General features: G+C 38.0%; 1 protein-coding gene across 3 annotated transcripts in view; it reads right to left on the bottom strand.

The window, feature by feature from the left end:
- Window positions 1–1,975: 1,975 nt before the first annotated feature.
- The window catches only part of LOC127621904 (rho-associated protein kinase 2-like), a 49,481-nt gene continuing 38,124 nt past the window's right edge, over window positions 1,976–13,332 (bottom strand). The window contains exons 26-34 of one of the 3 annotated variants that reach the window (XM_052095694.1): window positions 12,716–12,887; window positions 11,417–11,617; window positions 9,971–10,038; window positions 9,792–9,880; window positions 8,531–8,609; window positions 8,145–8,409; window positions 6,740–7,016; window positions 5,700–5,780; window positions 1,976–3,197 (exon numbers count right to left, since the gene is read on the bottom strand). In XM_052095694.1, coding sequence (XP_051951654.1) covers window positions 5,747–5,780; window positions 6,740–7,016; window positions 8,145–8,409; window positions 8,531–8,609; window positions 9,792–9,880; window positions 9,971–10,038; window positions 11,417–11,617; window positions 12,716–12,887 — 1,185 coding nt within the window. In that variant the 3' untranslated portion in view covers window positions 1,976–3,197; window positions 5,700–5,746. The remainder of the gene's footprint in view (window positions 3,198–5,699; window positions 5,781–6,739; window positions 7,017–8,144; window positions 8,410–8,530; window positions 8,610–9,791; window positions 9,881–9,970; window positions 10,039–11,416; window positions 11,618–12,715; window positions 12,888–13,332) is intronic. The other 2 variants (XM_052095696.1, XM_052095697.1) reach the window with 2 other exon arrangements.

The following is a 13,332-nucleotide window of genomic DNA, read 5'->3' as shown; positions in this document are numbered from 1 at the left end:
GTTCTGCAGGCCTTAGACGGGAGCACTGGCTTAGACCGCCATCTCGCGGAGGGCGGGCAAAGGTGTGCTGCTACCGAATCCTCGACCGGGGATGGAAGAGTAGCTCTTCGGCGGCGCCGGCCCACTGAAGCGAGAGAGGTGGAGACGTGGGATTGAATCCTGGCCGAGAGAGGCGCTGCTCCACGATTTAAAGAGCTCGGCGTGGAGTTCCGCAGGAAGGGAGCGCCCGGCCGCTGGCGCCGCGGTGACGGCTTTGAAGAAAGCAGCCATCGAGTCTGTTGGGAGCCTGCTCAGGGGCGCTGACCACTGAGCCCGAGGTGGTCGACAGCCTGTGTGAGGAGGCATATCAGTTCCCTTCGACCCGGCGCTGGTCCTGCTGGATTCCTGGGCCGATGAGGAGGCTTGTGACCACCTCGCTGTCCGAGCCATGATGGAACAGCAGCCCTTGTCCTCCGCCTCGCTCTCGAGGTGGCAGCAGTGCGGCCGCCGGGCGGCAACTGGCGCGGGGGTGACGCGATGCTCGAGGAGAGGCTCGCGAGACGCTTTAAACCGGTTCGCAGCCTTGGGCGCGCTTCCGGCGCTGCAAAACAGAAGGCGCGCGGCGGCTTCGGTCCTGAGCGCTCGAGTCGAGCCCGCGAGGGTCGACATTGAAGCTCTCGCAGAGGTCGCATCCGCCGCCAGCTAAGGCGAGCTCTGCATGTCCCAGTCCCAGGCAGAGAGCGCAGATGATGTGGCGGTCTCCGGCGCTGAGAGGGGTGCGGCATGAACCGCAGGTGCGAGGCATCTTTAAAAAGACGCCGTGCTTTTTTGAAGTTCACTGAGGAACTAGTTTGCTTTAAAAGGATACGTCGCCGGATGGCGTAGCTCGCAGGATGGCTGAAGGTGGCGGTGGCCGGCTTCTTCGAGCGCTGTCCAAGCTTGCTTGATGCCCCTCGAACTTCGACGCTGCTTGCAGTTTCAGAGATGCTGAAGAGCTTCGCTGAAGAGATGAAAATCAGGGTTCCAGCCTACTGAACTGCGCTTATATGCACTCCTAGCCACGCCCATTCTGGCGGGCTTTGGGACAGTGAGCGCTGGCGCCACTCATTGGGCGCGAGTTCACGCAAGTTCGCTCTATAGGCTGCAGCAGTTGCCGCGAGAGCAACCAATGAGCTCGCTAGCTAGCCCGCTCAAGGTCTGCAGTTGCTGCACTGCGTTGACAAATGATACAAAATTAAGGATAATTTTTTGGCTTCAATATCTCAGAAAAGATGAATCTTTCCCGTAGCGTAAGCTAGCTTACGCAATACGAGAGAACCTCTCGTAAGAGAACTGTACCTGTCCTCAATCTAAACTCAAGCTCAACTATTCACCATAATGGTAAATTATTATTAAGTTATTTTAACAAATTTGTAAGATAAAATGTTTCCCAACTCAAAACTATTATTTTGAGCCTTAGCAATAAAGACAATATTTTTGACATTTTAATATATTATTTATTTCAACATTCTCGAAAATCATCACATTACAGACTTTTCGGTTTCTAAACTGTTTTGCAGTTTCATAAATATTGTACACTACCAAAGCTTTTAAAGAATAATATTTGTCGAAAATTGATGGTATACTGTATGTATTTTTCAGTCACAGAATTTGGCTTAAATTTAGGAATAAACAGAACTATTCATTGCATGCAGGGCCCTAAAACAGCCATCATAAATATCTAATAAATGTTATCCTCAAAATGTAGTACCACATACAGTATTTTATTTTTCAAAATGGCTATTTGCACCAGTGAATATATTTATTAGTCTGTTTCTTATTATCAAGTAATGTTAATAATGAGGGTTACAACAAACATTCCAACCATTAATACAATGCCTAGTCCACGAAGGTTAATCATTTGTTGTGCATTACTTTTTTGAATGTACTTACCCAACACAGCTTCTATATAAACATTACTGATGAAGTATGGATCACACTCTCAGAAATTTGCCATCAAATAAAACTTTTATTAACAATTTCACAACATGTTTCAACAGTTTGTCAATGGCAATTATGTGTACATTGTACTGCTTAGATAAAGTACAGAAAATGGTTTGGAGGTCTTTTTATTCCACTATGCAAAAATATCAGTCTTTTATTTGTGTCAGCATATAATAAAATGCTAAAATGTGATATGGATTGCATTTTTGCATCATGTCATATCAATAATATGTCTTGAATGCATATATTTTGAGCAGATACTTCTGGCAAACATAATTAATTAATCTTTCTAATGGCTCTTTGAAAAGCTATTTGAATAAAGTATTCTTTTGTGTGTGTGTGTGTGTGTCCATTTTCTCCCCAATATGGAATGCCCAATTCCCAATGCACTATGTCCTCAAGGTGGTGTAGTGACTCGCCTCAATCCAGGTGGTGGAGGACGAATCTCAGTTGCCTCCGCATCTGAGACTGTCAACCCACACATCTTATCACGTGGCTTGTTGAGCACATTACCGTGGAGACATAACGCCTGTGGAGGCTCACACTATTCTCCATGGCATCCACGCACAACTCGCCACATGCCCCACTGAGAGTGAGAACCACATTATAGTGACCATGAGGAGGTTACCCCATGTGACTCTACCCTCCCCCGCAACCGGGCCAATTGGTTGCTTAGGAAGCCTGACTGGATTCACTCAGCATGCCCTGGATTCGAACTTGCGACTCCAGGTATGGTAGACAGTGTCTTTACTTGCTGAGCTACCCAGGCTCCTGAATAAAGTATTCTTTGATATAATGCATGATAAAAATTATTTGTGCCATTAGATATTTTATTTTTCAAACAAAAATAGATAGAATACTTGATTATCATATAATTGTGGAGCCACAGTATGTATGTTCTGCTTCAAACACATACAATGACACCTACACTTACTGACAAGCTTGTACAGAGATAGAAAATAACCTCTAATTATTAAACTGTTTTTACTTTTAAAAAATGACTATAAAGAATGTGATGTCAAGGGAGACAAAACACTCTAATGACTTAAAATGTAAACTACACCCTTTAGGTGATATATGGCTCGTGCAGTATTAAATATAAGGCCCCCCAGTCATTTATACTTGTTAGGCTCTTGGAAGTCCTGCTCTTTCCAACATGAACAGTATGTCATTCTCTTCTGTGATGTAATGGTTCTCAAATGGATTATCACCTATCCAGACTTTACCAAGGTTAACTGAAATTAAGGTGAAGGAGAGAGAGAGAGAGAGAGGAGTGAGAATAAGTCAATGTTTAATGAGCAGGTGAGACAAAAAACAAATCAAAAAATCTAATTTGGCACACACATCACATTCCATTCTCTATTCAACCATACACAAGAGTAAACAACAGCAAATCCATTCCATTTAACCAAACAAAGGTCCTTAATTCAGCCAAACATGTACATACTGTATATAAGCACTCATATTAGTACACATCCAAAATTAAAACTTGCATCCTAGTTTTGGGTCCTTTGAGATCAAAACACAAGCACACTATTAATACCATACGTTAAAAAACATGCTAAGGCACCACAGTGGTTACCCTGCAAACTCTCAACAGAAGTCTATTACATCATCATCATCATCCATTTCAACCTCAAGAGACCAAACCCAGTCCTTCAGGCCCAACTCAAGATATCTGGAACAAGAGGAGTGATTTGGGCTCATATAAAATGATCACTCCACTATGTGGAAATCAGAATAAATCCCTGTTTATCCAGTTTTTCAAATAAAGGCTTTTCTTTGAGCTCTAAAAGAAAGGGAGAGTGACTAATATTTACTAATAATTGTAATAAAAAGCTAGTGTGACAGTATTTGGTACTTTGGTCATTTGAAATGTACTGCAAAGGAGGAAGACCAATATTCTGTAAACCAATAATTCACAAATGCCATAAAAGCAGATGCCTCTTTAAAAACCATCATGATTTTTTGTCCTTTCCAATAAATGTCAAACACACTAGACTCGTTTTGCAGAAAATTCCCATGACTGGTTGTTTTGAAAGCAGCTGTGGGCTGTTAAATTTTTCCTTAATGTCAAAGTCTAATATTTAATCAGATGTTCGGTTTCAAAGCTCAGGATGAGTTAAATGCCAATATTATGTAATTTGGAGGTTAAAAATAGGTTGTATTGTTATTAATGTTTTTAAGCAGCAATACTCCAATGTTATTTCAGGCACATTTAAAGAGACAGTTCACCCAAACATTTAAAGTCTGTTATAATTTACTCACCCTCATATCGTTCCAAACACATTTGACCTTCTTTCTTATACAAAACAAAAAAGGATAAGTTTTATTTTGAGCTATCACAATTAACCTGTTAATGCATATGACTAATTAAAAAAGTTTAACATGTTAATTTTTCTAAACGCGATTAACACATTTGCTATTAATACAGCATAAACTAGCATAAATTCTGGTTGGAAGGGCGGGACCTTTGTGAAGTGTCCGTCTGGAATCATTACACTGATGGACACACTACAAACACACACACAGCAGTGATTAAAAGTTAGTGATAATGTGATGAAGAAAGGACCTCTTAATTGTACAAAACAAGCCTAAATGGAAGTATTTTTCAACTTACTTAAGGCGCATTTTAATTATCACAGAAGATGAAGACCAAGTCTTAACTATCACCAAAATGTGGAATGAGACGTTTGTGTCTGCAAGCGATTTTCATGTGTAGTTCATATGTAGTTCAGAGCTGTGCTTTACGCTGGCGCTTATGCCCCGATGACAATCATGAATGCAGCTTCACAATTGCTTTAACAATGAGGATAGCCAAAGTCTGCTGTCTGATTAATATTGTAAAAGATGAGAGTTTAAGAGATTTAATGCATATTACACTGAATATGCAACCTACAGTATGTGGGAACTAGCTCTTTCAATTTCCTATCTCCTATTTCCTTTCTTTTCAAACTCCCAATAAGACATTCGTAAACGTTTAATTTTACTTGAATTGGTGCTGTTTTACTTCATTTCTATCTTTATACTGTGGAAGTATGTTAATAAAGCATTATATTGTTACACATTTTTTGGTTTTCTATCCGAAGACAGAAAGAAATGCATTTTGACAGGAAAATAAGTATATTTAGAGTCAAATTGCAACACTTTCAAACTCTGCAATTAATCCAGATTTACTATGAAAATGATGTGATTAACATTTTTAAATTGCCTGACAGGACTAGTTTTAAAAAATATTGGGCCATATGTGGGAGAATCTTGATAACTGATACGAAGTGGCAAAGCAACTCAAGTTCTCGCTTGAACATGAACCACTGTGAACAAGCTTCTCTCATATCTCACATGAATGTGCAACGGACATACAAATTTTCACAGCAAAATTACTTCAATTCAAAAAGTTTTCTCTCATCAAATCCCATTGTATGCCTTAAGAAGACTTGAAATAGGACTCATGAGTCGCATGGACTACTTTTATGATGCTTTTGGGTTAGCTTTAAAGTAAGACACTATTCACTGCCATTGTATTGAAAACAGCAAACTGGATTTGTTTTTAATTCCTCCTTTTGTGTTCTGCAAGAAAGTCACAAAGGTTTGTAACAACATAAGTGTGGGTAGATTATATCCTTTTTGGATGAACTATCCCTTTAATTACTCTTACAGAGAACAGATCAGACTGTTTAGGCCTGCACAAGCCAGCAGATCATGACAAACAGTAATCTGGCATGTGATGTACTTACTGTCCACACATATGAACAATGAAAGGTGAAAGGTCAAAGGAGAAGAGTCAGTGAAGAATGATACGGAGCATGGGGCCAGGGCTAGAAAAGGTTAGCAGCACAAAGAAAGCAACTGAGGACCTACACAACTTTACAGCCATGTCTAACTTGTTAAACCCAGAGCATTTACATTTACCTTAATTTAGAAAATGCTTGTGTCTTAAGTGACTTACAAATGATGAACAACATAAACATACAGTAAAGATTAATCATAAGGAGTAACATCATTAGCAATTATGTAGCAATACAAAATTTCTAAAGTTGACCAGAAGTAAAGATTCAGATAACCTTCAAAAATAACCTCCATTTTCAGCTTTTTAGTCTGCATCTTGCTGATCTACTTTCAATTAAAGGAATATTCCGGGTTCAAAACAAGTTGAGATCATTTGACAGCATTTGTGGTATAATGTTGATTTCACAAATATGTATTTTTCTTTAAAAAAAAAAAAAAGCAGAAATCTGGGTTCAGTGAAGTACTTACAATGAAAGTGAATTGGGGCAATTTTTAAACATTATTAGAGTACTCATTATTTCAAAAGTATAACCACAATATGCATGTTAACATGATTTTAGTGTGATAAAATCACTTACTAACCTTTTCTGTGTAAAGTTATATCCGATTTTACAACTTAGTTGCCATAATGATGTAATGTCAACAAACCCTAAAACCCAAATACTACTGTAAACATTATGATTCAAACAACTTTTCAGCTCAATTAATACATGAGTTTTAATAGAAGAATTAAAGTGTTTAAAAAAATTATTGTCCCCATTCACTTCCATTGTAAGAGCCCCACTGTAACTTTGATCTTTGCTTTTTTAAAGAAAAGGACGAACTAGTCAAAATATTTTTGTTTTGGTAATCAACATTATGCCACAAATGCTGTCGATTGAGCTAAATGTGTATTTAACCCAGAATATTCCTTTAACTCCCTTAAGTGTATCTTCAGGTAATTTAATTCCCCCTTGGTATTAACCTTGTTGATCTGTCTCGTTCTCACCTGGTCTTGGGTGAGTGCTGCTGTCGGTTGGAATGCAGTTTGATGGCTCCTCTGTGGGACATCCTAGGGGAGGAACGGGTGGACAGGTGAGGAGAGGGTTGAGGGGACAGTGCGGGTGGAGATCCCTCGGAGTGGGAAGGAGATATAGCTAAAATTGAGGTGTGGGCTACAGGTTTTCGCGGGACCTGCTTGAGCAAGCGGTTGACCCATTTCTGCTGCTCTTGTGTGGAGTTGGCCAGCAGCAGCAGCTCTTTTGCCGTAGACATGTCATAATTTACTGTGGAAGAAAATATGAGGCAAATTAGTTGTATTTCATTCGTGAGTGCTCTTTGTACTGCCTGTTGATCCAGTGGGGTCCAAAAGTCTGAGACCACTAGGGAAAAAGCTTCTATTTAGCATTTTCAAATTTAATACAGTACTTAAATTTAAATTGCAAATTATATTATGATATATTATATTATATATTATGATAAAATTTGAGGAAAAAGGTTCATTGAAAAGTTAACATGAATTTCAGAAATTGTTAGTATTTGGTTTGTCCCCTTTTTTGCTTTATTGACAGCATGCCCTCAAACTTCCATGGACTCCACAAGTTTGTGCAAAACCTGATGATCATATTATCAAGCATGATTTGAGAAAAGAGCATCTTGTGTGCTTGAAAATCTGAACGTCAAAGTCACAAATTTGCTTACATTTGATTAGTAAGCAAGAAATACATTGAAATATATATATATATATAGTGGTGAAGTAAATATAGCAGAAAAGACAAGTACTTTCTACATTGAATAAGATAGTTTAAGCATGAACTTGGAAATATTAATTATGGAATTATATTTGTACATTTGTTCTACAATTAAATCATGTACAAATTTATGTTTTAGCTTACTAGTAAATATTATTTATGATTATTATGACTATATAATGATTATTATCTTTACAATACATCATCATGTATCAGTCTTAAAAATATGACCCTTGTCATATTTATTTGCCAATTTCACAAGTAAATTTTGTCAAATTTACTAAACTTTTCAAGCTGGTGTTCCCAGCATGCACCAGCCTTAAATAATTAATTAACTTGCATGATTTCATTGTTTCCAAGTTGACTTCAACAGTTTTTACACTTGATTTTGTTGTTAAGTTTGCTATATTCTTGTTTTGTAAAGTCTGAAGATCATCTTCTAAAAAATTACTGTTTCAGGCTTTTGGACCCTAATGTATCTATCAAGTTCCAATACCCATTCAGGACACTGAAGGAAGCCCATAGCATTTATAGCACCAAAAATTATGCTACAACAAGTCTTTTCAGTACCCATATCAGTAGTCAAGATTCACACGTGTATAACAACCTAGAGTATTAAGATAAATCTGAATTTCAAATGCTCTGTGAGTGTGACCTCCTGACCTCTGCAAGGAGCAAGGACCTCTTCCTTTCGATCTATGTGATCTTTATGGCATTTGACCCGGCAGCGCCTGCACTCCAAGGCTGGTGGTGGCCTGAAGACATTCCAAAGAGGCCTTGGACAGGCTTCGCAGCTGGAAGGAAAGTGGTAGAGCGTGTGCACAAACTCGTGACCTTTGTGTGGGATAAACGACGACCTTTCAGCTGCTGATAATGGTTCCACAGCAACTTCATCTTTCTTGCTCTCTCCCTCATTAGCATATAGTACCTATAGAGAGAACAGAGGAAGACAGGGTGTTGTAAGGTTAAATTCAAAGCATGCTGAATTGTCTCATTCAGTCTTATTATACAGCAGATGCATTTCTGTAGGGAAAAATTGAGCATGTTACCTGGAAAATGCGTGGGATTTCTCTGGGGTCTGCGCGGTACACATCTGTCTGAGTGACAGGTCTTACGTGAAAGAGTTTGCTAAGAGTGGAAAAAGGAAAGGAAGGAAGTAAGAAAATAAATTGATTAGGTATTATTATTGGTTTTTTTTACATAAATGGTATCCCCTTTTTCTCCCAATTTGGAATGCCCAATTCCCACTACTTAGGTCCTCACGGTGGGGCGGTTACTCACCTCAATCATGGTGACGGAGGACAAGTCTCAGTTGCCTCCACTTCTGAGACAGTCAATCCGCGCATCTTATCACATGGCTCGTTGTGCATGACACTGTGGAGACTCACAGCATGTGGAGGCTCATGCTACTCTCCGCGGACCACGCACAACTTACCACGTGCCCCATCGAGAGCGAGAACCACTAATTGTGACCACGAGGAGGTTACTCCCTAGCAACCGGGCCAATTTGATATCACTGGAGTCACTCAGCACACCCTGGATTCGAACTCGCGATTCCAGGGGTGGTAGTCAGCATCAATACTTGCTGAGCTACCCAGGCCCCCCATGGATTAGGTATTGTTATGTAAGTGCAATCATATATCAACAGGTTATTGAGTTGTTTATTGTTTAATGTGATTTATAACTTAAACTGCTTTACAGGAAAGGGATTGTATGCTAAACTTGATGGTGACCACACACTTGCAAATATACAGGGATCCCACAATTTTTGACCAATTAATTTCCATAACTTTTCCAAGACCATCCCAGTCATTTATGAAAATCATTTTGATTAGGACCGATTCTCATATTAATCCTTCAGACATGAATGGTTTGAACAACATTACTGAAAAGAACTGCCTCAAAACACTGACTTGCTCACAAATTAGACATCACTTTGGCTTGCAAGTCTGATTTACTCTATACATGCTCTACTTTAAGATTTATTCTGGAAAATGAAACAATTATTAGGATTATTTAAAAAATATAATTTGACGCTGCTCTTCACACATCTCTGTTGGAAAGACCAGCACATGCTGGGTTTTGGACACTAATAATCTTTGTCTCCCCCTTGCTTTTTATCTTAACCAGCTAGAATTCCCTGTTCAACCAGTTTCACCGGAAACACCATAATAATTGACCAGTTTTACCTGTTCAGGTGGTGAACCACATGACAATGTTGGTCCATCAGCCAAACTAGCACTAGGACCAGCAAGCAGAAAGTAACTTTGCAAGAGAACAGTGAATGTGTGTGCAACATTTGAAACTCACTCAATGTCTAGAATCATGAAGGGGCTGGATTGCTCTCTGTCCTGCTCTGACTCATAAAACAAGATCTTCTTGCTGCTTACCACCACATACTGCAATTCACAGAGATACATGCACAGATGATCAAAGAGGATTTGTTGATGTGGCATATGTTTACAACTTAACTATGTTTAAACCATTACCTTCTTTTCCCAGCCAAATCTTTTGGTGTTCTTGGTAGGCATTGAGAGCCATCCCTCTAGACTAGCATCTATACACACACACACACACACACACACACACACACACACACACACACACACACACACACACACACACACACACACACACACACACAACAAAGAGTGTGTTACAAATTATATACAAGATTCCAAGGCAACACAAGTTAGAGAGTCCGAAAATGATCAAGCAATTGAAAATGCTTTCACAGATGCAAAACACAAATCTGTTCTTTAAATCTCTTGGAATTAAATGGTTTTGCTCTATCAGTAGTGTTAAAACACATAAGGTGAGCAATATCTCTTTATCGTGTACATTTATGAAAAATCCCATTAGTGTTACACCAAATTATTAGAAAAACTGCGACTGTGTTTTAAAACCTAATAAGCTGGGCAGCATTATTGAGCATCATAGGCACATTCGAACCAAGAAGTTCTAATTAGTTCTAATTATTTATTGGATTCATTGGATATTTCAGAATATAAAATTACTATTGAATGTATTGAAATACATTCACCTCGCAAATGCATGACCTCATAATAGTTTGTGTTCCCTCGCAATAGTTTTACATTCCCTTGCAAATAAATTTACCATAGTTTTACTATAGTAGGCATATTTTAACCTTGATATTCGTAGTAAAAGCATAGTAATAATACAGAAAATCTTTTAACTTAGGTAATAAAAAATCACAATTTTGTGGTTATTATGGTTTTACTACAAATATTTGTAGTAAACCATGGTTAAAAACAAGAATAACCATGGTTAATTAATATTTAAAACATGGTTTCTTAAAATACTTTTCATAGTTAATACATGATTACTACAATAAAACCATGGTTTCTGACAAAAATCAAACAAACAAAAAAAACATGGTTAGCCTACAACAGTCATCGTAACTATAATATTACTATAGAAAAATTATTTCTGCCAAAAGCTATGGTTACTACACTATACAATGTTACTATGGTAAAGCCACAGTTAAACTACAGTATTTGTATAGTAAAAATATAATAACCACAAAATTAAGATTTTTTTGCTTTCCTGTATTATAACTATGGTTTCACTATGAATATCATGTTTAAAATATTGTTACTGTAATAAAACTATTTCAGAAAAATAAAAAATCCCACCCTGTCCTCAAGGGGCTCCTATGAATGGCTGACAATGGAGAAAGATGCTTTTTGGCTACATAATAGTGCAGTTCCAGCATCTACCAACAGGGGCTGATTGCCCATGCTAACCAACCAAACATTGACTTCCTGATTTGAACATTAGATGCTCAAAAATGCAGTCTAGTTAGACAGCTCACTAGATTTGGAAACACATCCATGAAACTGCACACCGAATGAGACTATAAAAGAGAGAGAGAGCGTGAGTCTGCATACTGATTTGTTTCCATGCAAGGTCACCTGCAGGCTTTTGGTCAGTGGGCCTCTCATATGTGAGGGCAGGCCTTGGCCTACACTGGTCCTCCTCATCCTCCTCTTCCTCTGAGTCAGAGGGGAACAGAGGGGTGATCCGGCACGGCCGGGTATCAATACACACTGACTTGGAGCTTCGCTGGTACGTGAAGGACATAGACTCTGAGGTGTGAGAGTGTGTGATACGGACTACAGAGGCATTGTGGTAAGAGAAAAAGGGAAGGAGTGAAAAGAGTGAAAGAAAGTAGTAAAAGAGTGCACAATTTCAGTAAGCCACATACAGTATGAGCATTGGAAAAAGGAACATAAAAAAGAGATAAGACAGAGTGAAAATAGTGCAGTATACCAGACCAAAAAGGAATGAAAACTTGCTTTTTTAAATAAGTACATTAATATCGATGTAAATTGTTGAAAAAGAAGAATTAAGAATACTGTAAAAATCAGTATTCAGTATTTTAATATATGAAAAATGCTCAAAAAGGGACTTTCGCAAACACAGTTGAATGATATTGCAAACAAAATGACAGTTGCAATATGGAACAAATCACAGTTTGAACTGATTCATGGAAATTAAAAAAACTTACCGACTAACTCTAACAGCATTTTTGCTACAGAAGTCTTAAAGGTATATTTCACCCAAAAATGTAAGTCTTCTCATCAGTTATTCACCCTCATGACATCCCAGATGTGTATGACTTTCTTCTGCTGAACACAAACAAAGACTTTTTGAAAAATATCTCAGCTCTGTAGGTCCATACATTGCAAGTGAATGGTGGCCAGAACTTTGAAGGTCAAAAAAGACCCACACCAATCATATCACTTTTGTAGATATAAATTCTAGTGATATAGATTTAACAACTGGAGTAATATGAATTACTTTTATGCTGCCTGTATATGCTTCTTGGACCTTCAAAGTTCTGGCCACCATTCACTTGAATTGTATGGACTTTCATATCTGAGATATTTTCTAAAAAAATCTTTATTTGTGTGCAGCAGAAGCATTTGAGATAATGAGCGTATTTTCATTTTTAACTATCCCTTTAATGCTTTCATAATTAAGTTGCAACAAGGAGGAATTGCGTAACTAGTTTAATGGCATGCTTTTTGGAAATCTAATGGCCAAATAAACAGTGCATTAACCTTTAGCATTGCGATATTCACAATGTTGCTTAATTTTACAGTATATCGTCAGCAAAATCATCATGAATACATAGAGAATATTCAATATATCGCCAATGATCAGCACATTGGGCAGTTCTGTACTCGGGACATAACATGGATAACTACCTGGATAATTGTCATCTAGCTCAAGGTCATTGCCAGTACTGCTGATACTGGTGGTGTCCAGAGAGTGGATGCTAAGAGAGGTGAGCTGACATCGCAGACGCTCAATATCACTGTCTTTACTATCCAGAGCCATCTGCAGCTCCAGTCGCACCTGAGACTCTTCTGCAATCATCTGCAAACAGAGGGATACACTGAGTTGAAATGGATTACAATTTCAGATCTGCCATGGAACTGGTCAGAATTCCAGTGGTAACAAGAATTTAAATTGGGCTGCAATCCATTGGAACAGAACTGAAGGGTCTAAGGACACGATTTAGGTTTTTAAAAGTAACCTGTGTGTGTGGGTGGCTTCAAGAAAGCAAACATACACATGTTGTACTCAATTTATGTTACTTCTTACATTTTATTTTCTAAATACTGTATTTACTAATTAATTTCTATCCATTTTATATATGCTTATATATGTATAAATACACAGTATATATATATATATATATATATATATATATATATATATATATATATATATATATATATATATATATTTTTTTTTTTTTTTACATTGTTTCTTGCACTTGCTATGGTTTGCTATTTCTATTTAATCTCATGTGTGCTTT

The sequence above is a fragment of the Xyrauchen texanus genome, chromosome 28, assembly GCF_025860055.1.
Source record: "Xyrauchen texanus isolate HMW12.3.18 chromosome 28, RBS_HiC_50CHRs, whole genome shotgun sequence".
Classification (NCBI taxonomy): domain Eukaryota; kingdom Metazoa; phylum Chordata; class Actinopteri; order Cypriniformes; family Catostomidae; genus Xyrauchen; species Xyrauchen texanus.
Note: the sequence above shows the minus strand (reverse complement) of the source record. Positions and strands in the feature narration are given on the sequence as shown.